The sequence below is a fragment of the Oncorhynchus clarkii genome, chromosome 1 (assembly GCF_045791955.1).
Source record: "Oncorhynchus clarkii lewisi isolate Uvic-CL-2024 chromosome 1, UVic_Ocla_1.0, whole genome shotgun sequence".
NCBI lineage: Eukaryota > Metazoa > Chordata > Actinopteri > Salmoniformes > Salmonidae > Oncorhynchus > Oncorhynchus clarkii.
The window spans coordinates 49,707,566-49,734,930 of NC_092147.1; the positions used below are offsets into that span (position 1 = coordinate 49,707,566).

At 42.7% G+C, this 27,365-nt stretch overlaps 1 protein-coding gene across 1 annotated transcript in view; it reads left to right on the forward strand.

Moving 5' to 3' along the window:
* The window catches only part of LOC139416507 (SH3 and multiple ankyrin repeat domains protein 2-like), a 131,232-nt gene that overhangs the window by 21,195 nt on the left and 82,672 nt on the right, over positions 1–27,365 (forward strand). The window contains exons 7-12 of the mRNA XM_071165193.1: positions 782–898; positions 3,679–3,756; positions 6,486–6,552; positions 16,468–16,783; positions 23,704–23,864; positions 24,625–24,741. Coding sequence (XP_071021294.1) covers positions 782–898; positions 3,679–3,756; positions 6,486–6,552; positions 16,468–16,783; positions 23,704–23,864; positions 24,625–24,741 — 856 coding nt within the window. The remainder of the gene's footprint in view (positions 1–781; positions 899–3,678; positions 3,757–6,485; positions 6,553–16,467; positions 16,784–23,703; positions 23,865–24,624; positions 24,742–27,365) is intronic.

Consider the following 27,365-nt stretch of genomic DNA (forward strand, 5'->3'; position numbering starts at 1 on the left):
ATTTGACCTGGTCTCTGTGTTTGTATGTCAGACCTGTAGTTATGGACATTATTTGACATGGTCTCTGTGTTTGTATGTCAGACCTGTAGTTATGGACATTATTTGACATGGTCTCTGTGTTTGTATGACAGGCCTGTAGTTATGGACATTATTTGACCTGGTCTCTGTGTTTGTATGTCAGACCTGTAGTTATGGACATTATTTGACCTGGTCTCTGTGTTTGTATGACAGACCTGTAGTTATGGACATTATTTGACCTGGTCTCTGTGTTTGTATGACAGACCTGTAGTTATGGACATTATTTGACCTGGTCTCTGTGTTTGTATGTCAGACCTGTAGTTATGGACATTATTTGACCTGGTCTCTGTGTTTGTATGACAGACCTGTAGATTTGGACATTATTTGACCTGGTCTCTGTGTTTGTATGTCAGACCTGTATATTTGGACATTATTTGACCTGGTCTCTGTGTTTGTATGTCAGACCTGTAGGTATGGACATTATTTGACCTGGTCTCTGTGTTTGTATGTCAGACCTGTAGGTATGGACATTATTTGACCTGGTCTCTGTGTTTGTATGTCAGACCTGTAGGTATGGACATTATTTGACCTGGTCTCTGTGTTTGTATGACAGACCTGTAGGTATGGACATTATTTGACCTGGTCTCTGTGTTTGTATGTCAGACCTGTAGTTATGGACATTATTTGACCTGGTCTCTGTGTTTGTATGTCAGACCTGTAGTTATGGACATTATTTGACCTGGTCTCTGTGTTTGTGTGGCAGGCATGTAGATATGGACATGTCCAGCACCTGGAGCACCTGTTGTTCTACAGAGCAGACATGGGTGTCCAGAACGCCTCGGGAAACACGGCTCTACACATCTGTGCTCTATACAAGCAGGTGAGAAAACACAAACCACCAATCGGCTGTCAATCAACTGTACAGAGGGGTTTATATTCTACCACCTACAATGTTTTAATTATACCATTAGCATATTGTTTTGGTACAGGCCCATAGTATTCAGGATTAGGGTCAATTCCATTTGAATTCATGCAATTCAAGACGTAAACTGATTTGACTGAATTGAAATGGAATTCACCCCAATCCTGAAAATGATGCTATTATTAGCGAAGGGGGAAATTATGATGAATACATATCCTGTTGATTCGTCACATGGATAAAGATTGACTGGATGCGCTGCTGATGATACATTTCACTGCTATGGATGAATCCTGGGTGAACATGAGTCAATATTGTCTTAACATTTTAAAATGTACCCATCTATCATGTTCTATATGGGCTTAGAGATCGATGGAAACGAACGATGACAATTATGAAAATGCCATTCATTACTGTGCATGTGCGCTGACCCTTGTGTCAATGGCTATGAATTATAGTTTAAATGTTAATCCCTCCACTCTGTCATATGAGCATTACACACACACTCACACACACACACACACACACAAACACACACACATTTTCCAGATGGTGGTTTTAGCATGGGATGTGTGTGTGAGATATCTCTCCTGTTCTCTGTAGGGTTCACTGCTCCCATGAGATATGGCAGAGATTAAAAAATAAAATTAAAATGAAAAACTCTCTCCTGCCATTAGAGAGAGAGAGAGAGAGAGAGAGTGAGGAATGATGAGAGACATAGAGAAAGAATATGAGAGAGAAAGAGAGATGATTCCCTCTCCATTGTTTGGCGTTGTGCAGTCTCTTTCCTCAAGTGCTCTGCTCAGCTCCTACACGGGCAAGGTATATCTCAATGGCTTTCTGATTGGCAGTAGAATATAAAAAAGAACATGCTAAGTATGCTTCTTTGCATCTCTGCTAAAATCTGGGTAGCAGATTGAAAGGAATGAGTCTTATTCTGTACATTTAGTAATCGCTTGCTTTTCTAAAGTCTACCAACATTGCCAGCAGGCATGCCAGCCAAGACAAGCTAGCCACTCTTAATTTATTGATAGCCTGAAATGGCTTCTTGGTAGCTAGTTATGAGGTTGGGAGATTGAGAATCTATCTGGGCTAGCTAAAGCCAACTTCATACAATTTCTAGGTAGCTAGTATTATTACAACAACAAAACATTTAGCCAGATAAATCTGAGGGGGCCACGCGCCCCTGTGCCCCCTATGGACATGATGCCTCTGAATTTATTGAACATTAAAACTATGAATATTCATATCTCAAAAGTACCCTTTTGATTTTGATAATTTTTTCAGCAGATTGTTTTAAAAAGTTTATCAAATTTCCAGTGTGGGCTCTCTGCTACTTTTAAAGTTATGATACATTTTATGAGCACCACCAACACAGTGATTATGAAAATGGATTCGAAAACTCCCTCTGCTGGTGATTTGCTGAAGGGTAGTGCTAGCAGGGATCCTTTGGACGTCCAACTCCACCGTCACACAATTAAGTATAACGGTTAAGGTAAGGGTTATTGTTAGGGTTAGGTAAGGGTTATTGTTAGGGTTAGGTAAGGGTTATGGTTAGGGTTAGCGTTAGGGTAAGAGTAGGGGTTAAGGTGTAGGGCAGGGACGTCCCAAGGACCCCGGATAGCACTACCCATTTTCTGAACACGCAATCCTACAGGAGGAATGCCATTGGTTAATGTTGTTAATATTGTTAATGTTGACTCAGTTCACGTGAAAATTCTATTTCAGAATATAGCCTTACTCCTTATTTTCGAGCACACTATAAGGAGTACAATGTCATCAAGATGTTGTCTGTATAGGGTATGGTTCATGGTCCATAAGGTCTTACAGGAGGCATGGATTGGTCTAAAAAGGACCTAAAATGGCCACTTTCATCATGATTTTCTATGTAAAAAGCATGTTAAACATCCTTCCTCCCGATAACATTTGCATGGAAACGGAAAGGGGATACCTAATGAGTTGCACAACTGAACGCATTCAACTGAAATGTGAGTTACTAAATAAAAATTCAGGCCATGCTGGTGTGGAATCGCCCAGTAGGCGGAGTATTAGCTTGAACTGGGGTGTGTGTGTGTTTGTTTGTGTGTGTGTGTGCAAGCACTATGCGCGTGTGTGTATGTGCAGGCACTGTTCGTGTGTGGGCGCCTGCGTGTTTGTGAGCCTGATTGTATGGGTGTGTGTATGCTTGCGTGTGTGTATGTGTGTGTGTGTGTGGGCACGTGTATAAGTGTGTTCGCGTGCGTGTGTGTGTTTGTAATGGAGCCTTCCGTGGGTGGGCTGCTGAATCCAGCTAGCAGCAGGCTATAGTGCCACATACAGTTACCACAGCTCCATCTCTTTATTCACCAATCTTTACACTACATGTGTTCACTGCACTGAGATTCTTACTGGAGAACTGAGGTTTTACCTGGTAACAGACACAGGGCATCATCAGCCAGAACAGGGTGAGCTGCAGCTCCAGGACAATGATCAGTCCTGGAATGTTCTGGAATCAGTCTGGATCAGTTGATGGAATGGAATGCCTGAGCAAGATGGTTTCTGGTTCTCTCGTTTAATGGGCTCAGTACAGAAGAGGGTAATATTGTACAGTAGCTGGCTGCAGAAAGAGAGAGAGAGAGAGAGAGAGAGATAGAGAGGTGAAGTGGAGTTTAAATTAATGAGGTCCTGGTCACAACCCTTACAGTGTCTTACTCTGTTCTCGCTCTCTCTCTCTCTTTTTAATTGTATTTATCCTCCCTAAGGAACACTGTGCCAGAGTACTGCTTGTTCGTGGTGCCAACAAGGAAGTGAAGAACTACAGAAGCCAGACATCATTCCAGGTATGGACTGACTCACACCTCTAACCATTGTTGCTCACAGTAAAGGTGTGCTGTCGAGTAAAGATGGCTACATTCCAATCTCCAGTCTAGCATGCCACATGGCCAGTACACTGCTTCCTTCTTCTATATGGTATGCTATATAATGGTCATCCATTGTTTCCATTACTCTTCTTTTCTCAGATGAATTACATCAGTAGAGAGCTTGTTACAGTAGTGGAGTATGTGATACTATTTTTGCGGGCAGGTGGCAAGTCTAATAAGTCTGTGTTTTCGGGTCTCATTTTGTTCACTTGCCGTTTCAGAAGGGAAATGCAATATGTTTGTTAGTGATTTAAGCAAAGCACTATATGAGTCAGTGGTTCCTTATATGGTAGTCTTTTATGTCGCTGTGAACAAGCAGTCAGTGGTCCTGGGATAATTATTCATGTTTTAATGGTTGTTTACATGCACGTGTCAGCGTTCCACGGTGTTCTAAATTTCAAACAACCAATTAGTCATACTGTAGGTGTGATGCATTTTGGGGGTTGAAAGTAAAACATATTGAATGGATATCGAAATAGCTTTCTAGCTATAGTTGACTGTATGTTTTATTTTTCCCATTTATCATTCCTATTCTGTTTACCAACTGTGTACTACTTTTCATGCAGATACAGTAATTCCATATCCCACGAATAATTGAGCCGTGAATTCACACCGACATTGTTTTGACCTATTTTATTTTACTGGCAGCAGGCCCATATAGCTGCTAAGACATATTACTATTTAAGTAGCATGGCAAAATAAGAACTACTGCATGAGGTACATTAGTACCAAGCACACAAATACAAATAAAGTTTATTCTGGGAAAGAGTCTTCCATTGTGGTACGTTTATGGTACAAAGTTGAACATTTTTCACCAAATCCCCTCTTTACCTCCTCATGCTTTCTTAGCAGTCTGAACTCATCCTCAGTTACTCTGAATTCCTATTACTTGGTCTGATCCCCGGCGGAGCCAACTGTCTTCTCTTGCATCACGTTGGAGTCAGTGGAGTGTTGCTGTTTATGCAATGTACATTTCCACCGAGCGCTGATGCGTCCTCAAATTCTCTCTATTATTCATTCATCCCTTCATACTTCTGAAATTGTTTCTTGCCTCAGTGACTCCTTAATTACAGCTAATTTGAAGGGGTCCATAAACCGCATTCACCACACCCAATCAAATTCTGATGAAGTCTTCCCAGTTAAACAGGCGTCTGCTGACTGATGGTGACAATTTAAGAGCTGAGATTAAGGGTAGCATCCCAAATGGCACCCTATTCCCTATATAGTGCACTATGGGCCCCGATCAAAAGTAGTGCACTATAGAGGGAACAGGGTGCCATTTGGGACGCATCACTGATTCAGAGCAAATTGGACCACTTCACTTCTTGCTCCTCTTTTCTGACCCACTTTCATCCTAAAATCACATCCCGCTCCACTTCCTAGTACACCCTGCCGTCATACCTCACCTTATCTCCATATGGTTTGGGACAAGGTAATCCTCCCCTGCCTCACATCCTTCCTCATCCCCCTCTCCATCTCCCTCTCTCTCTCATCTCTCTCTCTCCCTCCTTCTGCTCTCCGTTTCTGTGGTCTTTTTTTCTCTCTGTCCCTTTCTGCCCAGCCGTCATAACATACGGTTTTGGGGACCAGGTAAACAGACCGCAGAGCAGAGAGCGGAGCGCGTATGGTGTACTTTGCTGTGCAGAGTTAAGAGGGGGTATAATCGTTTTAGCAGAAAGGGTTCTATAGCAGGCTATCATGGTGGTTATACTGTAGCAGAAGGTTGTTTCTGGGAGATGAGCTGGGAAGCAGGAGTCATGACATGTGTTGTCACCCCCAGAGAGGACCTCCTGGCTCTCATCATCGTGAAACCATCAGCTGGAGATTATACAGCCTCGTTCCACACTCTAGCTGGCATTGAATTACAGCCCTACTACTCCAAGCCAATATACAGTAGCTACCGTAAGGTCATTGCTGTATTACATTGATAGGTTCATTGCACTCATTTCAGCTGTGCTATTGAAAATGGAAGTATACTTTGGGCTAATTTTCACTTATGCATCATTAATGGAAAATGCTATTTGTTTTTCAATACGGAGGCAATTTCATATTTGCAACGGAGGGATGAGTTTATTCCGTTTATTTCCATGATAAGTAGCGTTTCAAGTTGTGATTTCGCTTGTTCTTTTCCCTGACTGAACTAGCTGGATGTTCATGAGAGGTGCTGTATGACTCAGGTGGAGACTTTGTATGGACTTTGTCTCCAGCGACTAAAACTATGGTCGACCTGCTTTGATGCAGCCAGAGCCTCAAGTCGTTTCTCCTACTCCACTGACCTGACTTATGTAAGACGAGCTAAAGGTGGCCTGAGCCGGCAGGGTCTACTGGCTGGATATGTGTTGACTCACCCACTGTGGCTGTAGCTCGGCTGTCCGCCACCCACGACAGTACAACTCTTAGCGGGCTGCTGTTTGTTGTGTTATTATTAGTAGCTATAATCATTTCAGGTTGCATTTCATAAAAGTGAGTCCTTCGACAATGGGTATTAAGTTATTTTCGGGCAAATAACTGAGGCACCGCATGTGGGAGGCCATCAGACCAGGTAGTCAGGCATTTTGAATTATGAATACCATAGGTCAGCCATTTTGCTTGATTTAAAAATGGTACTGTGATAAATGCTAAAAGACAAATCTATCATTCTGTTCCAGGTGGCCATCATCGCGGGGAACTTTGAATTGGCAGAATTAATCAAGAATCACAAAGAGACTGGTATTGGTAAGTTACTGAACTAAACACTTATATGTGTGTCTAAACTGGGTGTATTTTAAGAGATGAAGAAAATACATTATTGTTCTAATATAGGAAATGGTGAGACTGGTAAACCATTGAGCGCAGCAGTCAGTATGGTTGACCAGGCTAGGAAATGGTTGCAAGCAAATCTGTTGTATTGAATGGGATTCAAGTCATGTCCAATTCATGTGCTTCTTTATAAATGTTGTATGTTGTTGACCAAAGATCTTCCTCTCTGAATGGGCCCTGCTGTTTACTGTTTGATGGACCTGCACTGTGGTTCCTCTCACCTATAGACAGTCTGTTTTCTGCTCCAATCCCACATCTACTTCCACACTTAGCCACAGTACACAGTGGAGCTGACCTACATAGTGCAGAGTAGAGCGACTGGGATGAGAACACACACACACACCCGTCACACACATCCTGCATGCACACATACACACACGCATGTGCTCATGAACACATGTATGAACACACACACACATGTATAAAGTGTACTCTTTATAATAGGTTACTTTGCTGTATAATGTGTACTGTATGTAGTACACTATAGAATACCCCTAAAAAGACAGCATGCCTTTGAGAACTAAGAACAGTGTTCCAGTGGTTGTCTGTGATATGAATGGGACAATCTCCCTCTATTCTTCACAAAGGGCACATCCATCCTCTCTTATCCTCACATGACACTCTTAGAAAAAAAGGTGTTATCTAAAAGGGTTCTTTATCTGTCCTCATAGGAGAACCCATTGAAGAACCCAATTTGGTTCCAGGTAGAACCATTTTTGGTTCCATGTAAAAACCCTTTCCACCTCAAGTTCTACCTGGAACCTAAAAGGGTTCTCCTACAGGGTCAGCCAAAGAACCCTTTTTGAACCCTTTTTTCTAAGAGTGTACACTACCGTTCAAAAGTTTGGGGTCACTTAGAAATGTCTGTGTTATGAAAGAAAAGCTAATTTTTTTGTCCTTTAAAATTAAATAAAATAGATCAGAAATACAGTGTAGACATTGTTAATGTTGTAAATGACTATTGTAGCTAGAAATGGCTGATTTTTAATGGAATATCTCCATACAGAGTACAGAGGCCCGTTATCAGCAACCATCACTCCTGTGTTATAATGGCACGTTGTGTTAGCTAATCCAAGTTCATCATTTTGAAAGGCTAATTGATCATTAGAAATCCCTCTTGCAATTATGTTAGCACAGCTGAAAACTGTTCTGATTAAAGAAGCAATAAAACTGGCCTTCTTTAGACTAGTTGAGTATCTGGAGCATCAGCGTTTGTGGGTTCGATTACAGGCTCAAAATGGCCGGAAACAATTAACTTTCTTCTGAAACTCGTCAGCCTATTCTTGTTCTGAGACATTAAGGCTATTCCATGCGAGAATTTGCCAAGAAACCGAAGATCTCGTACAACGCTGTTTACTACTCCCTTCACAGAACAGCGCAGACTGGCTCTAACCAGAAGTGAAAGAGGAGTGGGAGGCCTGATGCACAACTGAGCAAGAGGACAAGTACATTAGTGTCTAGTTTGAGAAACAAATACCTCACAAGTCCTCAACTGGCAGCTTCATTAAATAGTGCCCGCAAAACACCAGTCTCAATGTCAACAGTGAAGAGGCAACTCCGGGATGCTGTTCCTCTGTCCAGTTCCTCTGTCCAGTGTCTGTGTTCTTCTGCCTATCTTAATCTTTCTTTTTTAATTAGCCAGTCTGAGATATGGCTTTTCCTGTGCAACTCTGCCTAGAAGGCCAGCATTCCGGAGTCGCCTCTTCACTGTTGACGTTGAGACGGGTATTATTTAATAAGGCTGCCAGGTGCCCTAAGGTGCTGGTGATGGGGATTCTCTTTAATCTTTCTTTGCTTGTCACTTTGTAACTGCTGGAGTCAGGTCTTTCCTATGTCCTTAGGCCAGGGTTTTGACATTATGAACTCTCCTCGGCCTTCTGGCATGCTGTCAACATAATGCTACTGCCAGCAATCTTACTGTGCAATTGCCGGAGCATTTCTGTCTTTTCCTCTCCAAATAGGCACTGACACTTACACTAACTCATTTTGTCATGCATTGTCAACCTCCCAAGAGAATTTTTGTTCTCTCTGTCTTCCATTCCGTCATCGCTTCTTAATGTTTTGTAACCTTCTTTTGTAAATTGCTGAACACCTTCTATCTGATCTAAACAGTCAAACTGAAAAGTCTTTGTAACAGTGGACCTCAGTACATGTTCATTTATAACTCTGTACGATATAGTACAACAGCATGCCTACAGACAGGGGCGTCATGCACCCATTATTTTAGATGGGGGACGAAGTATATGGCGATGGAGGGGGGGGGGGGGTGCACATTGATTCTTTAACCTATTACTGGAGTGGGCTAAACCAGGATCACACAGAGTGTTTCTTAGTAGTCTTAAACAAACGTATACACCTCACACACATGATTATTAGCTTAAAAAAAGAAGACACCTGTACCATGTCAGCTATAGAGTTGAAATGTATCAAATGTTTGCATCCCAATAGTACACTTTATATACAACACAGAAGACTGAAATATAACTAAATCAGTTGGCATAGAAAAAAACTGATTTTTGGAATTAAAAAAATAAATAAAAATGAAAAATATTAATAACATTCCACCCATGAAGCCAATAGAGGGTGATTTGGTCATTTGACTGCAGGAAAGGGTATGAACTTTTATGCCTTTTAGGGTTTTAGTACAACTGCCACACTGGTATATACTATCGTAACACAATAATTAAAGCAATTCAAGTATTTTCTAAAGTCTAGCAACCTTGCCAGTTGGCATGCCAGCTAAGATAGTTTGACAACTTACTCTAACTTGATTGATAGCCTGAAATGGCTTGGTAGCTAGCCATGAGGTCGGGAGATTTGGAACCTATCTAGCTGGCTAGCTAAAGCCAACTTCATAAAATTGCTAGGTGGCTAGTATTACAGATGTAACGGTTTTCTTGAGGTGAAGGAGAGGCGGACCAAAATGCAGCGTGGTTTCTATTCATGTTTTTTTAATGAAGAAAACTATACATGAATAAACTAACAAAACAATAAATGTGAGAAAACCTAAACAGCCTATCTGGTGACAACAAACACAAAGACAGGAACAATCACCCAAAGAATATGGCTGCCTAAATATGGTTCCCAATCAGAGACAACGATAAACACCTGCCTCTGATTGAGAACCACTCCAGACAGCCATAGACTATGCTAGAAAACCCCACTAAGCCACAATCCCAATACGTACAAAAAAAAACCAAGACAAAACACACCACATAAAAAAACCAATGTCACACCCTGGCCTGACCAAATAAATAAAGAAAACACAAAATACTAAGACCAGGGCGTGACAACAGAGAAACAACAAAACATTTGCATTTGATTTATTCATCAAGAAGGAATCAATATGCTACCTAGCTTGATCAAATTAAAATTAAAATAAATAGCAAAAAAATACAAAAACTATAGTAACACAATAAAATAACATTAAAGAGGCTATATACCAGGAGTACCGGTACCGAGTGAATGTGCAGGGGTACGAGGTAGTTGAGGTAGTATGTACATGTAGGTAGGGGTAAAAGTGACTAGGTAATCAGGATAGATAATAAACAGAGTAGCAGGAGCGTGTGTGAAGAGTGTGTGTGTGTGTGTGTGTGTGTGTGTGTGTGTGTGTGTGTGTGTGTGTGTGTGTGTGTGTGTGTGTGTTGAAGTGTCAGTGTAATATGTGTGAGTGTGTAGGTAGTATCTAGAGTCCTGCCTAACATATCTTTGCTCTGTGGTGCACCTTGGAATGAACTACTTACTAGGGCGAATAGGCGGGGTACTCTTTCCAGTCAGTGTGCGCCCTCCGCAAAATACAGCTTACACATCTTTTTTTAAATAGTTATGATAAAACGTCAGCTTAAAAATTTAGTTTTGTAATTTATTTAATTTAATAAAAAAATTGACATCTGAGGGGGAATGTGCCCTTGTGCCCCTTATGGGCATGACACCTCTGCGTACAGTCATGACATGAAAACCTATAGTATCTGCCTTGTTCAACAGTCAACTATGTAAATCATTGTCACATACCAGTGGTTGCCATGGTTCCCAGATCCATGTGATAATAGGCTTAGGGGATCTGAATCTTTGGTTCCTCGATGATGATGATGATGGGAGACTCATGGGTAGGGAGGTAGCCTCTTTATATAGTATACATCTATGCATTGATGGTTAGTTTTCCTAAAACATTTTTAACTCATTAGTGTTGTTTACATCAATGTCCTGTGAACAATTAACCGCCTTGCGTCATTTTATGGTCTACTGTATCACTGATCTATGTGGTGATTCATGTGATACCAGAAGTGTTCTATCTAATTTCCTATATCTATGGATCCATCATTCAGGGTTTGTGATGCTCAAACGATGGTTCCTCAGTATTTTACACTCTTTGCGATTGATCTTTTCCAGCACAAGCATATGTTTGGGGAGTCTCCCACATGCCTTTTGGCGAACACCAAACATGTTTGCTTATATTCTTGGCCACTATTCCGGAAAGCCCAGCTCTGTGGAGTGTATGGCCTAAAGTGGTCCTATGGACAGATACTCCAATCTCCGCTGTGGAGCTTTTCAGCTCCTTCAGGGTTATCTTTGGTCTCTTTGTTGCCTCTCTGATTAATGGCCTCCTTGCCTGGTCCGTAAGTTTTGGTTGGCGGCCCTCTCTTGGAAGGTTTGTTCTGGTGCCATATTCTTTCCATTTTTTAATAATGGATTTAATGGTGCTCCGTGGGATGTTCAAAGTTTAGAATATTTTTTTAGAACCCAACCCTGATCTTTACTTCTCCACAACTTTGTCCCTGACCTGTTTGGAGAGCTCCTTGGTCTTCATAGTGCCGCTTGCTTGGTGGTACCCCTTGCTTAGTGGTGTTGCAGACTCTGGGGCCTTTCAGAACAGGTGTATATATACTGAGATCGTGTGACAGATCATGTGACATTTAGATTGCACACAGGTTGCCTTTATTTAAGTCATTATGTGACTTCTGAAGGTAATTGGCACCAGATCTTATTTAGGAGCTTCATAGCAAAGGGGGTGGATACATACAGTTGAAGTCGGAAGTTTACATACACCTTAGCAAAATACATTTAAACTCAGTTTTTCACAATTCCTGACATTTAATCCTCAAAAGAATTCCCTGTCTTTGGTCCGTTAGGACACCACTTTATTTAAAAAATGTGAAATGTCAGAATATTAGTAAAGATAATGATTTATTTCAACTTGTATTTCTTTCATCACATTCCTAGTGGGTCAGAAGTTTACATTCACTCAATTAGTATTTGGTAGCATTGCCTTTTAATTGTTTTATTTGGGTCAAATGTTTTGAGTAGCCTTCCAGAAGCTTCCCACAATAAGTTGGGTGAATTTTGGCCCAGTCCTCCTGACTGAGTCAGGTTTGTAGGCCTCCTTGCTCACACACGCTTTTTCAATTCTGCCCACACATTTTCTATAGGATTGAGGTCAGGGCTTTGTGATGGCCACTCCAATACCTTGACTTTGTTGTCCTTAAGCCATTTTGCCACAACTTCGGAAGTATGCTTGGGGTCATTGTCCATTTGGAAGACCCATTTGCGACCAAGCTTTAACTGTCTTAAGATGTTGCTTCAATATATCCACATAATTTCCCTACCTCATGATGCCATCTATTTTGTGAAGTGCACCAGTCCCTCCTGCAGCAAAGCACCCCCCACAACATGATGTTGCCACCCCCGTGCTTCACGGTTGGGATGGTGTTCTTCGGCTTGCAAGCCACCCCCTTTTTCCTCTTAATGGTCATTATGGCCAAACAGTTCTATTTTTGTTTCATCAGACCAGAGGACATTTCTCCAAAAAGTATGATCTTTGTCCCCATGTGCAGTTGCAAACCATAGGCTGGCTTTTTTATGGTGGTTTTTGAGCAGTGGCTTTTTCTTTGCTGAGCGGTATAGGACTTGTTTTACTGTGGATATAGATACTTTTGTACCTGTTTCCTCCAGCATCTTCACAAGGTCCTTTACTGTTGTTCTGGGATTTATTTGCACTTTTCCCACCAAGTAGTTTAATCTCTTGGAGACAGAACGCGTCTCCTTCCTGTACAGTATGACGGCTGCGTGGTCCCATGGTGTTTATTCTTGCGTACTATTGTTTGTACAGATGAATGTGGTACCTTTATGTGTTTGTAAATTGCTCCCAAGGATGAACCAGACTTGTGAACCAACTTTGTCAACTTTTGAAGTTGACTTGTGGAGGTCAACAATTTTTTTCTGAGGTCTTGGCTGATTTCTTTTGATTTTCCCATGATGTCAAGCAAAGAGGCACTGAGTTTGAAGGTAGGCCTTGAAAAACTTCCACAGGTACACCTCCAATTGACTCAAATAATGTCAATTAGCCTATCAGAAGCTTCTAAAGCCATGACATAATTTTCTGGAATTCTCCAAGCTGTTTAAAGGCACAGTCAACTTAGTGTATGTAAACTTCTGACCCACTAGAATTGTGATACCGTGAAATAATCTGTCTGTAAACAACTGTTGGAAAAATTACTTGTGTCATGCACATAGTAGATGTCCTAACCAACTTGCCAAAACTATTGAAATTTGTGGGGTGTTGAAAAAACAAGTTTTAATCACTCCAACCTAAGTGTATGTAAACTTCCCACTTCAACTGTATACACGCACCACTTTTTCTTTCTTTTTTATCATTTCACCCCACCAATTTGTGCTTGAAATCCAAATAAAAATCCATTTAAATTACAGGTTGCAATGCAACAAAATGGAGAAAACGCCAAGGGGGTGAATACTTTTGCAAGGCGCTGTATCTTACAATCCGTATACCGTAGATGCGAAGAGGTGATCCATAGGGATTCCCCCATCCACAGTTCCCCTATAGCCTACAGTCATTTAGATGTTAGATTTTAAACTGGTTTGATGTCATAATGCTTTGAAATCCGTCATAGACAGCACATTTTCCAGCACGGGATAGAGCCATCATTATCATTTCCTGAACCATCAGAGTAAGTGAAAATGTTGCATTAAATGGACTGATTCCTATATATTTATTTAGCTAGGCAACCAATGACCACACCAACGGTTTGAGCAATGTTGATGGTAGGAGTATTTCCAAATGCCAGGCTCTGAATTCATTATGTTGTTTCCCCAATGAAAGTCCCAAAGGTATTCTGAAGAGGTGCTGAGTCTGACATTATAACATTTTATAATATCAGAACATTTCTTAATTTCCATCACATTCCCATTGGATTTGGAATGTGTCTTGTGCTGTCAATGACTGGTTGCAAGGGCTGTGGAACCACACCATAATATACATAAGGAGTCAGATCCTTTCACAACCAACAAGCAACTTGCAAGTGACAAATTTAGACTTCCTCACTAAGGTTGCCTAGCAACACAAAGGGTTTGTTTCCGATACAGCTGTTCCCGCGAAAGCAAGGGTTAAAATCCCATCTCCCACTGAACATTGCATGTCTCATTTGGGTGCTATGGGATTGCAAGCGATGCATCTCTTCGCCATGTTTGACAGTCACATATTGAAAATGTGCCTGTCCTGTCATCTATGGCAAAATCATTAACTTGTTATTGAAGTAGTTTTAGTTAATGCAGCCCTTACTCTAGTTTATACAGCTGGCAGTGCTAATGATAATAATCATAGTTGATGTGGTTTAGTTTAATTCTCCCCATCCGTGATGATTATAATAATGAACATATTCTTGCTCCTTCGAGTCCAGCCTGATATGCTGTGCTGCTTGTCTATGTGCCTGGGTGAAGCTGTGAGAGAGAGCGAGAGTGTGTCTGTGAGAGAGAAGTGTGTGTCTGAAAGAGAGAGCGAGAGTGTGTCTGTGAGAAAGTGAGTGTGTGTCTGTGAGAAAGTGAGTGCGTGTCTGTGAGAGAGAGTGAGTGAGTGTGTGTCTGTGCGAGAGAGTGAGTGTATGTCTGTGAGAGAGAGTGAGTGTGTGTCTGTGAGAGAGAGTGAGTGTGTATGTGTCAGAGAGAGAGAGAGTGAGTGTGTGTCAGAGAGAGAGAGAGAGAGAGAGAGATTGTGTCTGTGTGTGTGTGAGAGAGAGAGAGAGAGAGAGAGAGTGTGGATCTGGTGCATTGTGCACCCATCCTCATAGTCAGTGACAAGCGGAATCATGTGGGGTGGGCTCTCTCTGTCACCAGCGTGCCTGCCTGCCTGGCTCCGTCCCTGCCTTCCTCCCTGCCCAGTCAATCTCTCTCCCTCCCATTGTGACTCGCTATACCACTGGAGCTATTCGCTGCTGCTTTTTCGCGCTACAAAACTCGGATACATTTCACATTCACTCTTTCTCCACATTCCCATTAATATTTAAGCAATAAGGAAAAGAGGGGAAATGAAGTCTTTTCTGAATGCCTTGAAGAAAGAAGGTGAGCTGTTGTAGTTGATTTTGGAGGATTTTGATGGCTCTCAATGTTTTGAGTTTGTGATTGAAAGTTTGTGTGGAATACAGGAGCTGAGAAAATGAGTTCTAGACTGTACGTTGTGGTATGCCTTTTAATTGATATGGTAGTTCTAGCTTAACAAAAACTCGGCATGTAGTTTAATAGCAACTGTTCATTAACTAAGGCAATTGTTGAATCACTAATAGTCACCGTTGTATAACTTGTTTTGCTAATATAAATATTGATGGCTGCTTTCATAACCGCTTCAAAAAGTCTCAAGAGGATGCTAACTATTTTGGCCCTACGATTTTCAAAGAACACAGCCTGGGAAAGTAATGTCTGTTTACCGGATATACTGTAGAGTGCAACCTAGGTTGTTGGCACTGTAGGTTGATTTGACGAATGATGATCAATGTCGACAACTCACAATATCTGACTCTGCAAAGTGAACGGACTTTTTGCGACCGGTGAATTGTAAATGTAATCGGACCATTCTTGCAGAAGAGATGGAGTTATATTGAACTGTCATACAGACACACAGGGAACGCATTTGTTAGGATATGTCACTTTGTTAAAGCAGATCCAAGCATATCGCCATAACTTTATTCGCTTTGCCTCTTCCGTTGATGATAGGCCATTCAGATATCACCGGCTATTGGGAGAGAGGTGAAGAGGGTGTGGGATCTGTCTTGTTCAGGTAGTGGTGGGTTGGGCGTTTTTCCTTTCCCTTACCTTTCCTCTCTTTATGCCTCACGGGCGTACACTTTATTGTGGATCATTTTCACCGAGTTTTGGAGGTTCACTGGCACGGCTTTACATTGTGCAATCAGGATTTGAGTCTTCCTCGGGGGGAATGCGTAGACTTCTTTTTTTGTAAGACGTCTTTTGGAAATGTTTTAAATAGATGACCCTTTTCCTAGGACGGTGTACTGTGATTTTGGCTGTTTTACAAAGCAGTGTCTTCTCTCTCACTAAGTGGCCTGTCTTTGCAGGGTTAAATCATGTGGATGCTGTATATAAGCCTCCTCTTCCTCCTTGGTGTTTAGAAGGCAGCGGAGAAATAAACATCATCATTAATCATGCTTCAGCTGTGTGCACGGTGCGCTGCTTCAAACACAGGGGAATTCCACCAAGGCTCCTATTATAGCTGGTGTTGAATAGAGTCCTCTCCACAGCCAGCCTGTTCTGAGGCCGTGAGCCTAGCGCGTTTGGAGCTCTCCTTGCGTCTTCATTGAGGCTCAAGATGCTTAATGCCTCAAGGTTGTTAATTGAAGGTGTATGCGTGCGTGCGTGCGTGTGTGTGTGTGTGTGTGTGTGTGTGTGTGGAGTATTCTGCTTACTGACCTGCTTCTATTTGAGTTTCAAAGGAACAATGAAGAATCTGACGTAATACTCTACCATAATGAAACTTGGTCTAATTTCTCCCTCCCTCCCTCCCTCCCTCTCTCCCTTCCTCCCTCCCTCTAGTGCCTTTCCGTGAGGCGCCGGCCCAAACTGCCCGGCGCAAGCAAGCCCCACGGAGCACCCTCGCTGCACCACGGCCGACGCTCTTGCGCTCCAACAGCGACAACAACCTGAACGTGAACAACCGGTCACCCCTGCCGTCCCCGAGCCACTCTCCCCTGCGTAGCCTCTCCCCCCGCCGGCCCCAGCAGCAGCAGATGCCCAGCCCCAATGGAACAGTCAGGACCATGGGGAAGGGGGCTCCCCGCCCTCCCCGCTCACCTTCCCTGGGGCGCCTGGGGGAGGAAGCACGGAGACAGACCCCTCAGCGACAGCCCAGGTCAGTCACCAACCAGGGTTTGAGTTATATATTGGCTCTTGAGGGCTCCCAACTTCTTTTGCAGGTGCCCAAAGTGAAATCGTGATTTTTTTTTCGGGGGGGGGGCCCGGCCCATATTGATATCTCAATACTTATGGGTGGGCCCTGATTTGTTATGGGGCTGCCCAGGCTTACTAGACCTCCTTTTAGTTAAACAATGTCACCAACTTTAGGGTGCGACTGCTATAGGGAGTGACTTTCCAATTAGTGCCCTTGATAGTTTACAGAACCTCTACAAACAGAGTGCAGTTACAAAGAAGGATTTTGGCCCAGAAAATATGTCCCAAATGAGTCCCTGGTGCACATGGCAGCCTGGGGAATAGAGATGGTAGATGTGTGGCGCTCACTGTAGGTCTGAGCAGTCTCTCTCAGGAGAGTGTGGATGTGTGTTCATGGATGTGTGTGGATGTTGGCCCAAAAACAGTCCCTAGTGTTCACTGCATCTTGGGGAGTAGAGATTCTAGATGTGCTCCACCATCGGTCCAATCAGTCACTCTTATGAAAGTGGCAACGTCGGAGTGGGGGTTTCTGTTGCAGACAGGGGAGGGAAGGGTTTGTTCAGTTGGGATAAGTGAGGCCCTGCTCAAAAGTAGTACACCATACAGGGAATAAGGTGAGAGGAATTGCAGGCAGACAGAGGAGAGGCTTGGCAGTACAGCTGTCCCACTGCGACTTGGTTAATGTGTACGGATTCCCCAATGCAAATCGTGACAACTGTTACTCTTCGTGAACAATACCCCAGTCCTACTTCAGCAAACTGCTTTCGGTTGGTTTACTTAATTTGACACTCCAACCCCCCCCTACCCCAGATATACCCTGGATCACAGTCTCATCACATATACCCCCCACCCTCCTACTTCACATCTGTGATTGTCACCATGGATGTACCACCAGATTTGAGTTGAGACCATTTTTTGGTCCACGTCAATGACGACGTGTGTTTGCGTGCGAGCGTGTGAATCTCTTCACCATAGCAGGGGGTCTGTGGAGAACAGAGCAGGCTCAGTAAGTGGGCCACGCCAATTACTCACTGCTCGCATAAAAGGAAAACGGAAATTCATCTAAATTGAATCTAAATATGACAGATGTCACACAATAAATGATCCTATGGGAATTGTACCTTTTTTTTCTCCTCTTCAGCTTCCCCGTGTTCAGCCCGTGTTCAGCCCGTGTTCAGGATGCAGAATGAGTTGTTGTGATTGCCTTCACTCTGCCTCCTCTCAGCCAGGTCAGCAGGCCTACTGGTGTATGAATACATTATTACTGGCACCGTTACTGGAGTAGAGCGGTTAAAATGGGACGCCGTTAGTTCCTCCCTAGTTACTGGAGTGGTTGCTATGGCCATTACTGCCATATGGTGCATATGTGTTTTTAGCAGCTAACTAGCTTACTCCACGGTGTGTTAGATAATATCCTCCAACTGCGGACCAAAGCAAAGCGCTAACAGCTGTAGTGTGTTTCGGATGTGATCTGATAATTGCTGTTTGCTATTACGCTCCTGTTGTCCGTGTGGACAACGGTGATTCAGAGGCCAATATAAAACACACTATTTTCTGTATTTAGTTCTAAGGCGTAGACAGTACTTGTGCTAAATAACTGTTCAGGGTTAGAGCCTGCTATTTTAACTGTATTAGATAATTCACCTAGATTTTTTTTACTTATTATTCTTTACTTGGTACTGTAGTAGACACTCTATCTTGGTTTACATACTGTACCTAGAAAGAGCAATGACAAATAGCTCACACGTATAGGCCATTCCTTCTCTTTTTGATTTAGTCATTTTAGCCAACAATCTTATCCAGAGCAATTTATAGTAGTGAGTGCATACATTTTTCATACCGGTCCCCCTGGGAAATTGAACCCATAACCCTGGCGTTGCAAGTGCCAATGCTCTACTAACTGAGCCACTCAGTCAGTGCCTGTTATAGTTTCATTGAAACGCTGATATATCCTGACATGATACCTTAAAAGAAGCAATTATATACCATGACAGTGAGTGTTACATGAACACTCATCTGTTTTTGCCTCAGCATAGCAGTAGATCAGAAATAGACACATTGTGACAATATTCAGACACAACCATTGGCTGATGCTGCTGTTGGAGGACCTATTTTCTTCCTGTTCTTGTTTTGCATAAATACCTCAGCCCACGACTGCCTCTTCCAAATTTAACATCCTTATGTAATCACTGTCTTTGGTTCAGGGTATGAGGGGTGGGTTTGTGCACGGCTCCATCCCAAATGGCACCCTATTCCCTACATAGTGCACTACTTTTGACAAGAGCCCTATGGGCCCTGGTCAAAAGTAGTGATATATATATATATATATATACTGCTCAAAAAAATTAAGGTAACACTAAAATAACACATCCTAGATCTGAATGAATGAAATATTCTTATTAAATACTTTTTTCTTTACATAGTTGAATGTGCTGACAACAAGGTCTGGATTTGGAATCACACTCCAGTGGAAAACCACACTACAAGCTGATCCAACTTTGATGTAATGTCCTTAAAACGAGTCAAAATGAGGCTCAGTAGTGTGTGTGGCCTGCATGTGAAATGTATTGTCAATCAGTGTTGCTTCCTAAGTGGACAGTTTGATTTCACAGAAGTGTGATTGACTTGGAGTTACATTGTGTTGTTTAAGTGTTCCCTTTATTTTTTTTGAGCAGTATATATATATATATATATATATATATTCTATATATATTCTATATATATATATTCTATATATATATATATATATATATATATATTCTATATATATATATATATATATATATATATATATATATATATATATATATATATATATATATTCTATATATATATATATATATTCTATATATATATTCTATATATATATATATATATATATATATATATATATATATAGAATATGATGCCATTTGGAACACAGACGGGTGGGTTTGAGCATGTCGCCAACCAGGGTTGGTTGCTGGTAAACAAGGACTTGCTCTTTGTAGTTTGTAGAGGCGGGTAGCTGGTAGCCAGGACTGTGCCCCAAATAGCACCCTATTCCCTACATAGTGCACTACTTTTGACCAGAGCCCTATGGGCCGTGGTCAAAAGTGGTGGACTATATAGGGATTGGAATATGGCGCCATTTGGGACACAGGTCATCAACCATGGTTGGTTGGTGGTAAACAAGGACGTGCCTTTTTGTAGTTTGTAAGGGCGGTTATCTAGCCGGTAGTTGGTAGCTTGTGTCCTATAAACCTCTCACTGGGTTATTTACACCGTCAACAGTTTTTTTTTATGATCTATTATTCATCCCGTTCATAAGTTTCTCTTACGTCTCATACCGTCCATAGCACACGTGTGCAGTACAATACCCTTGTGTTCTTCCTATTTGGTATATGGCAACGCAAGAGTGTCCCGTTGCAATTTAATGACCGTCACGACCCTACACAACACTATAACTATGTAGACACTAAAGTACCCAGACCTGTTTGTTAGCCTAACCTTATCTCCATAGTCTTTCCATCATGCAGTAACCCGGTGCCATTTTCACATTTTGGTTGCATCACACTGCTAAGTTTGATGCCCACTATTCTAGCAGATCCCCCAGACACTCTTTTTTTCTTTTTTTCACACGATTGTGTCGACCCCAACCAAACTGTGCTGGCTCCAGCACATTTACAGCAACTATGGTGGATGTGTAACCAAACCAGCTCAAGACAGCCTGGCTCGGCTCGACACAGTAGTGTGTGTAGAGCCACGAAAGCATCTGGAGGATTTGATGTGACAGCTTGACTGTTAAACAGGCAGTGAGCTGCTGTCAGTCACAGTGGTCTGCCATCTACACACACACACACACACGCACACGCACACACACACACACACTGCCATGGCTACTAAGCGTAAAGTCATGACTAAAAGGTTAACATTGGTTTGACTGTTGCCATGTACAAAGGTCACGTTTTTATGATTTCGACCTACCAGTGAATGAATGGCAGTGACTTTGGGCCTATGCATTTATAGGCTATAAAGTGTGTAGCATCTGTACTAAGTCAAATAAAATCTCAAATTGTGTTGCTGTAGTTACACAAAAAAATGTTACGTAACGTGAATGTCGGTATTGTTGGTGAGACCCTATCATGCTTTATGGGCTGGCAGGTAGTCTAGTGGTTAGAGTGTTGGGCCAGTAACCGAAAGGTTGCTGGATCGAATCCCCCGAGCTGACAAGGTAAAAAATCTGCCCCTGAGCAAGGCAGGTAACCCACTGTTCCCCCGGTAGGCTGTCATTGTAAATAAGAATTTTGTCTTAACAGACTTGCCTAGTTAAATGAAGGTCAAATGTACACACTGCATTGTATTCAGTGTGTGGACTCTGCAGAGTCTCTTGTCTTGATAGTTTGCTATCGTCAGCACCTGCTCAGACAATGGATGTGTCATGGTTTCCCATACTGCTTCACACTCTCAAAATCTACAACCTGAAAGGGTTCTTCGGCTGTCCCCATAGGACTCTTTTTAGCTCCAGGTAAAACCTTTTTGGGTTCCCATGTAGAACCCTTTCCGCAGAGGTTTCTACATGGAACCCAAAAGGGTTCTACCTGGAACCAAAAAGGCTGTTCCTTTGGGGACAGCTGAAAAACCCTTTTGGAACCCTTTTTTCTAAGAGTGTGAAGGATAGGAGGCTATGCTATGCTATGCTAGCCTATCCAGTTGGCATGAGGGATGCCTTTGGCTGTGACTTCGACAGAAATAGTGATTCACTTGGTATGAAATCTGATCTCGGTTAGTTTGGTCTGCGGAATCCGGTCGGATGCTCGATTAAACCATTTACGTTCACGCAGTCGGGTACATTAGATATGACAAGGTATAGTCCCTGCCTACAGTTAAGCGGAGGAGGCTGTGCTACACTAGGTACCTACAGTGATGCTAAACTAGGTAGTTAGCATGAGGAATGCCTTTGGTTGTGACTTTGACAGAGTCTCTATAGAGTCTTAATGAAGCATCAGCCACTGAGGGCATGTACAGCTGGAATTCTCATCTGGCCCACTTTCTCTCTCTCTCTCTCTCTCTCTCTCTCTCTGCCGCTCTGCTGGCCTCTATCGCCGTGTGTGTGTGTGTGTGTGTGTGTCATGCTGTGTCCCTGGGCTAGCAGGTGGAGCAGCGAGGTGGGTAGGCTCTCATCCCCCAGGCCGAGCACAGGAAGTGAACATACCAGGACATCACATATCACTGCTCTGCTGCTGCCTTGGTTGTCAGACGTTTACAGTACACCATCCCCATCATCTCCATGAGTACAGCATGTCATCTGTGGCGCTTCAAAATGTGTTGTCATTTTCGGTGTAGATCTTGTTGAATTACACTGTGTTCATACCAGTGACATTGACAGATGCATTTTTTTTACCCGTTTTAAGTCTAAACACAGTCCACAAAGTACTTTCTATGCAAATTAGCTTTGCTGTACAAGGCTCTTGTGCTAAATACACAAGAGAATCTCAATTTGGGGCCCTTAACTTCATACTGTATTGCAGAAGACATTGTAATGTTTCCATCTACATCCTCTTCCCCTGTGTCATTTCTCTCTACAAAGCAGGTGAATGCCAAGAGCTCTGCGGATAATAGCTCTGATTGGTTTCCCTGTTCTCCTCATTGTGTTGTAGAATAGATGATGTGTGCAGAGAGTAGATCTGGACCACAAGCTGGGATAGGAGTGGTAATAGGGCCCCTGTTGAGGGACCCAGACACTGTACAGCAACTCCAAACAACCGAATGGACAGAGAGAGTTTGCTGCTTTAATTAGCTAGAAGGAGCATTCGTATTCAACAGAGGAGAGCCTTGTTACTGCCTCAGGCTTCAATATAAAGCTATGTCCAAGGGATTGTAAACATATACAAGTGGACCATCATAGGAATTATATTGTCCAAGCACTATCCAATCATTTGATAATGTAATGTCTCTCAATTGCTACATGTTTCACATCTCCACGCTAACGAATGTCAGACTTTTGAGTGGGGAATGGAATATATCAACATCAAATGGATGATCAACACAGATGTGATGATACTCCTGTCATTAGTGTGGATAATGAGCCCGTTCCAGCTCTGATCTCCTATTGTAGGCCGTCAGTTTTACAGCAGTCCAACAGAGGGGGCCATTGTACAACCTTTCATTCCTGTCAGTGAATTTCCTCAGCTGCTATGATGTGCTGCTCATTGAGTAGAGTAGAGTTCACTAAATACTAGGGATGTGACGATCATGGGATTTTGTTGACAACTATTGGTCACCGTTATAAACTATACAAAATAAATAAATACGAGATAATGACTGGACTCAACCACACATAATATGTTTTTGAATGCCCGGGTGTCTCGTCTTCAGTCAGCTGTTCTTTCCAAACAAAATGATATTTTTTCCACCTCTTGTCTCTCCTTATGTCGGCTGTTATATGTAAACCAAGCGTACTTTTACTTTGCTGCTTTCGGGTAAAGTTTTTCGACTTTAAAATGAAGTTGATGATATTTATTTTTGAATAATGTTATTATTAAAACGCTCGTGACAGTTATTTTATTATAGACGGTCTTCATCCATAATCTGCAGTTACACGGTTATAGAGCCCTACTAAATACATACCCATATAATTTCACTGTTCTGTGAAAATATGTACCTTGCACTTTTTTCTCTTCCCTATCCTGTTCCCTGAATATCCCCCCCCCCCCTCCCCCCCCCCACACAGTATACCGTTTAAAGGGGGCACAGGCTGCTAAAGTGTGCTTTATACCAAAAGGCTGTGCTCCATTTAATAAAATCACTGTATGTGACCACAAAAAAAAAGTATGTTTCTATTTTTGTGACTACGGACTAACATTCCCCTAACCTCAATCTTTTTCCCCTCTCCCTCTCCAGCCCACACAGGGGTCGGGAAGCCTTCTCTGATGGCATAGACAGCCAGGGGCCCAAGCGTAAGCTGTACAGTGCTGTGCCAGGCAAGCACTATGTGGTGACCCAGTCCTACCAACCACAGGCCGAAGGAGAGATCCCCCTGTACAAGAACGACAAGGTCAAAGGTAAACATCCTGGTCGATCTATGCTGTGTCCCAGAGCGAAGTAGTGTTTTAATTGGGACACATTTTCTACTGCTTGAGTACTGGGCGTTCTTATAGTATAATGGCTCTCAAATACAGTATGAGCGCCGGTACAGTACATTTGTATTAGTTCCGGCACCTTTTTCATTTCACTTGAAGCACTGGGGAGAGAGATATTAGAGGCAACCACTCAGAAGGATGTCATTAAGAAGTCCATCAGTAACCTGCTTAGATTTAGCTAAACGATTTTTCCCAACTAAGTAAACAGTGAAAAACAAGACACTTATGCAAAAGACTGCAGTGCATTAAATTTACTCCAGTTATTTACTCTCACTTCTACTCTAGTTATTTACTCTCACTTCTACTCTAGTTATTTCTAACATTAGTGGTAGCTTTGTCTCTTAGGGAAAAGGACTATTTCGTTTACGGGTGTGTTTTTCCTCAGTGCTTTTTGAGTTTTAAAATTCAATTGTGCCTTTTCAAAGGTTACATAGTATTTACCTGTCAGGTTGTCATGTTGGGTAAGCTAGAGTGGCATTGAAGAGACCACAGGCACATTGGTGGAGTGGAGCTGGGGTCTTTTTTAGATGAATAATGACTAATGCAGTCAATTCTTCTTTTACATACTACTATTTACATTGTTCTTACACAGTCTTTCCCCCCTTATCTCACTCCCCCTTCCCCACCCTCTCTCTTACTCTCTTTTCACCCACCCTTCCCCTCCTCTCTCTCCCCCTCCCAGTGCTCTCCATAGGGGAAAGTGGTTTCTGGGAGGGCAGTGCCCGTGGTAACTTGGGGTGGTTCCCAGCAGAGTGTGTGGAGGAGAACATCCCTAACCAAGTCCAGGAGGAGAAACCATGTAAGTCCTCAGTGTGTGTGTGTGTGATCCCTAGCCAGGCCCACTAGGAGAAGCCTCCTCTCAAGACAGATCACCACGCTGTTCTAAATCACTTCTAAATCTCCGCTCGCAGCGCCACGAGGATTGATGTTTTATTGATTGGTAGAACAGTTGTTAGTGTAAAGTCTGATGCCAAACGGCCTCATTTTTCGCCTCACGCATCCCGTCCCTCTCCTCCTCTACAACACAATAGGGCTCCATTATATGAATAAAGGAAAGAAATGGACCTTTGTAACAAGAGTTATTTTGTGACCTATCGTTTTATTCAAACACACACACTCTGTTTCTTCAAAGAAAAAAGCAATCAGATTCTTGTGAGATATTTTTCTCCTGTGCTCGGTCTCAGCTTTAGCTCTCTTATGCTTCGATAACCCTCTGAATATGTGAAGTGCCTTCTGGCCATGGCAGGCTGGTAATGCAATTAGCACTCAGCAGCATGGACACAGTCCACAGCCTACACATGCGTTCTCTCACAACACAGTGTTTGCGTGGATCATTTTGCATTCAGTAGGCTAAGCCACAGGGTACATGCATTTACAGTAGCCTATCTTTGCCTGTACAGTAGCGGGCATACGGACCTCATGTTCAATACATGCTTAACCTGTGTATTTCACGCTTGGTTCCCTGACCTCTCCTAGTATGTCATTCTGGATTATGGGTAGAGAGAGCCACACTGATACCTGAGACTAGACTACAATGCAGCTGTAGTACTGTAGTGAAGATGTTAAAATTTCTGAGATGTTGGCCGGTAGACTGCTTTCTTCCTTTGCATTTGTGCAAGTACAGTATTTTTGTACAGTTTGTGTGAATTTGTGTGTGTGTACTCTGTGCGCATACTACGTGTGTGTGGGTGTGGGTGTGTGTGGGTGTGCGTGCGTGGCGCGCGTGTATGCTTCTGTGTGTCTGCGTGTGCCCCTTGCTCCTGGGGGCAACATTCTGTTGAAAGTTATTTTGGTCCAAATAAATGCCTTCCACATCAGTGCAGCCAGTGTTCAGTAGCTTATGAGGCCATGCAGCTCTGCTCAGGCCAGAGGGGATGAGGGCTCTCTTGAGTTTAAAGCACACCATGATTGCATGATCCGGCTGCACTGATGTACTGACACAATAGTAAGGCAGCTATTGAAACGCTTAAAGGGATAGTGCGAGATTTTGTCAAACCATTTTCGACCTACCCAAATTCAGATGGACTCATGGAGACCATTTGTATGTCTCTGCATGCGGTTCTAAGGAAGTTTCTAACTGGCGTCAGCGCAATGACTGGAAGTCTACCGGAACGGCTAGCATGCACATCTATCTACCTCTTACTTCCCTCTGAATATGTGAAAGGCCTTCTGGCCATGGCAGGCACACACACAATTAACCCTCAGCAGCAAGGCCACAGTCCACAGCCTACACATGCGTCCTTCACAACGCAGTGTTTGCGTGAATTATTTGCATTCAGTAGGCTAAGCCACAGGGTACGCGCATTTTACAGTAGCCTATCTTTGCCTGTACAGAAGCGGTTGTGCGGACCTCATGTTCGATACATGCTATAACCTGTGTGTTTCACCCTTGGTTCCCTGACCTCTCCTAGTGTGTCTTCTGGATTATGGGTAGAGAGAGACATTAACTTTTACTATGTTACGTCTATGCCTGAGTCCAGGTTGATCTTGCGGGAGTTGCTGTTCCACAACTACCGCATATCAACCAATCAGCATCCAGGATCCAAACAACCGTTTTATGACACATTATAAAAAGCAGCATTTGAATAAAGCGATACTTCAACGCTTTCACTTTCGCCATCACTGTCTTATCAATCTTCTTGAACAACAAAATAATATACAGGATTCCTACCGGGGACCAAAATATATGATGTCACTATTGTAGGTCATTTTGCATAAAAGTGTCTTCTAAATGGACTGTTAGGAGGGTGGTGTACAGAAATACATTAATTATGTTTTAAATTAGAAGTCAGGCAGGCTTGAGAAGCATTGGCAAACCATCTGTGATGCAATTGGCTGGGAGGGTGTGTGTGTGTGTGTGTGTGTGTGTGTGTGTGTGTGTGTGTGTGTGTGTGTGTGTGTGTGTGTGTGTGTGTGTGTGTGTGTGTGTGTGTGTGTGTGTGTGTGTGTGTCATCACAATATGAGTCATTATGATGTCATTCTGCCTGCTACTCCACTCTGACAGAACACTGATATGCCATTGAATGTTCCAGACCCTCATGTTTGTGTGTGTGTGTGTTCCAGACACTTACCTGTGGCTTATATAGTATCAGAACAATGTGCGGTGACTGGAGAGGTCTCTTGATAGGAGAAGGCTAGCTTTGGTGTTTACCCCTTAAAATGTGTATTGGCCTAAATGTATTTAATGTCAAATAATGTCTATACTGAACAAAAATATGAACACAACATGCAACAGTTTTCAGGGAATTAGTCAACTAAAATAAATTATCTAGGCCCTGGGCAGGGGTGCAGGCATGGGTGGGCCTGGGAGGGCATAGGCCCACCATTGTGGGAGCCAGGCCCATCCACTGGAGAGCCAGGCCCAGCCAATCAGAATTAGTTTTTCCCCACAAAAGGGCTTTATTACAGACAGAAATACTCCT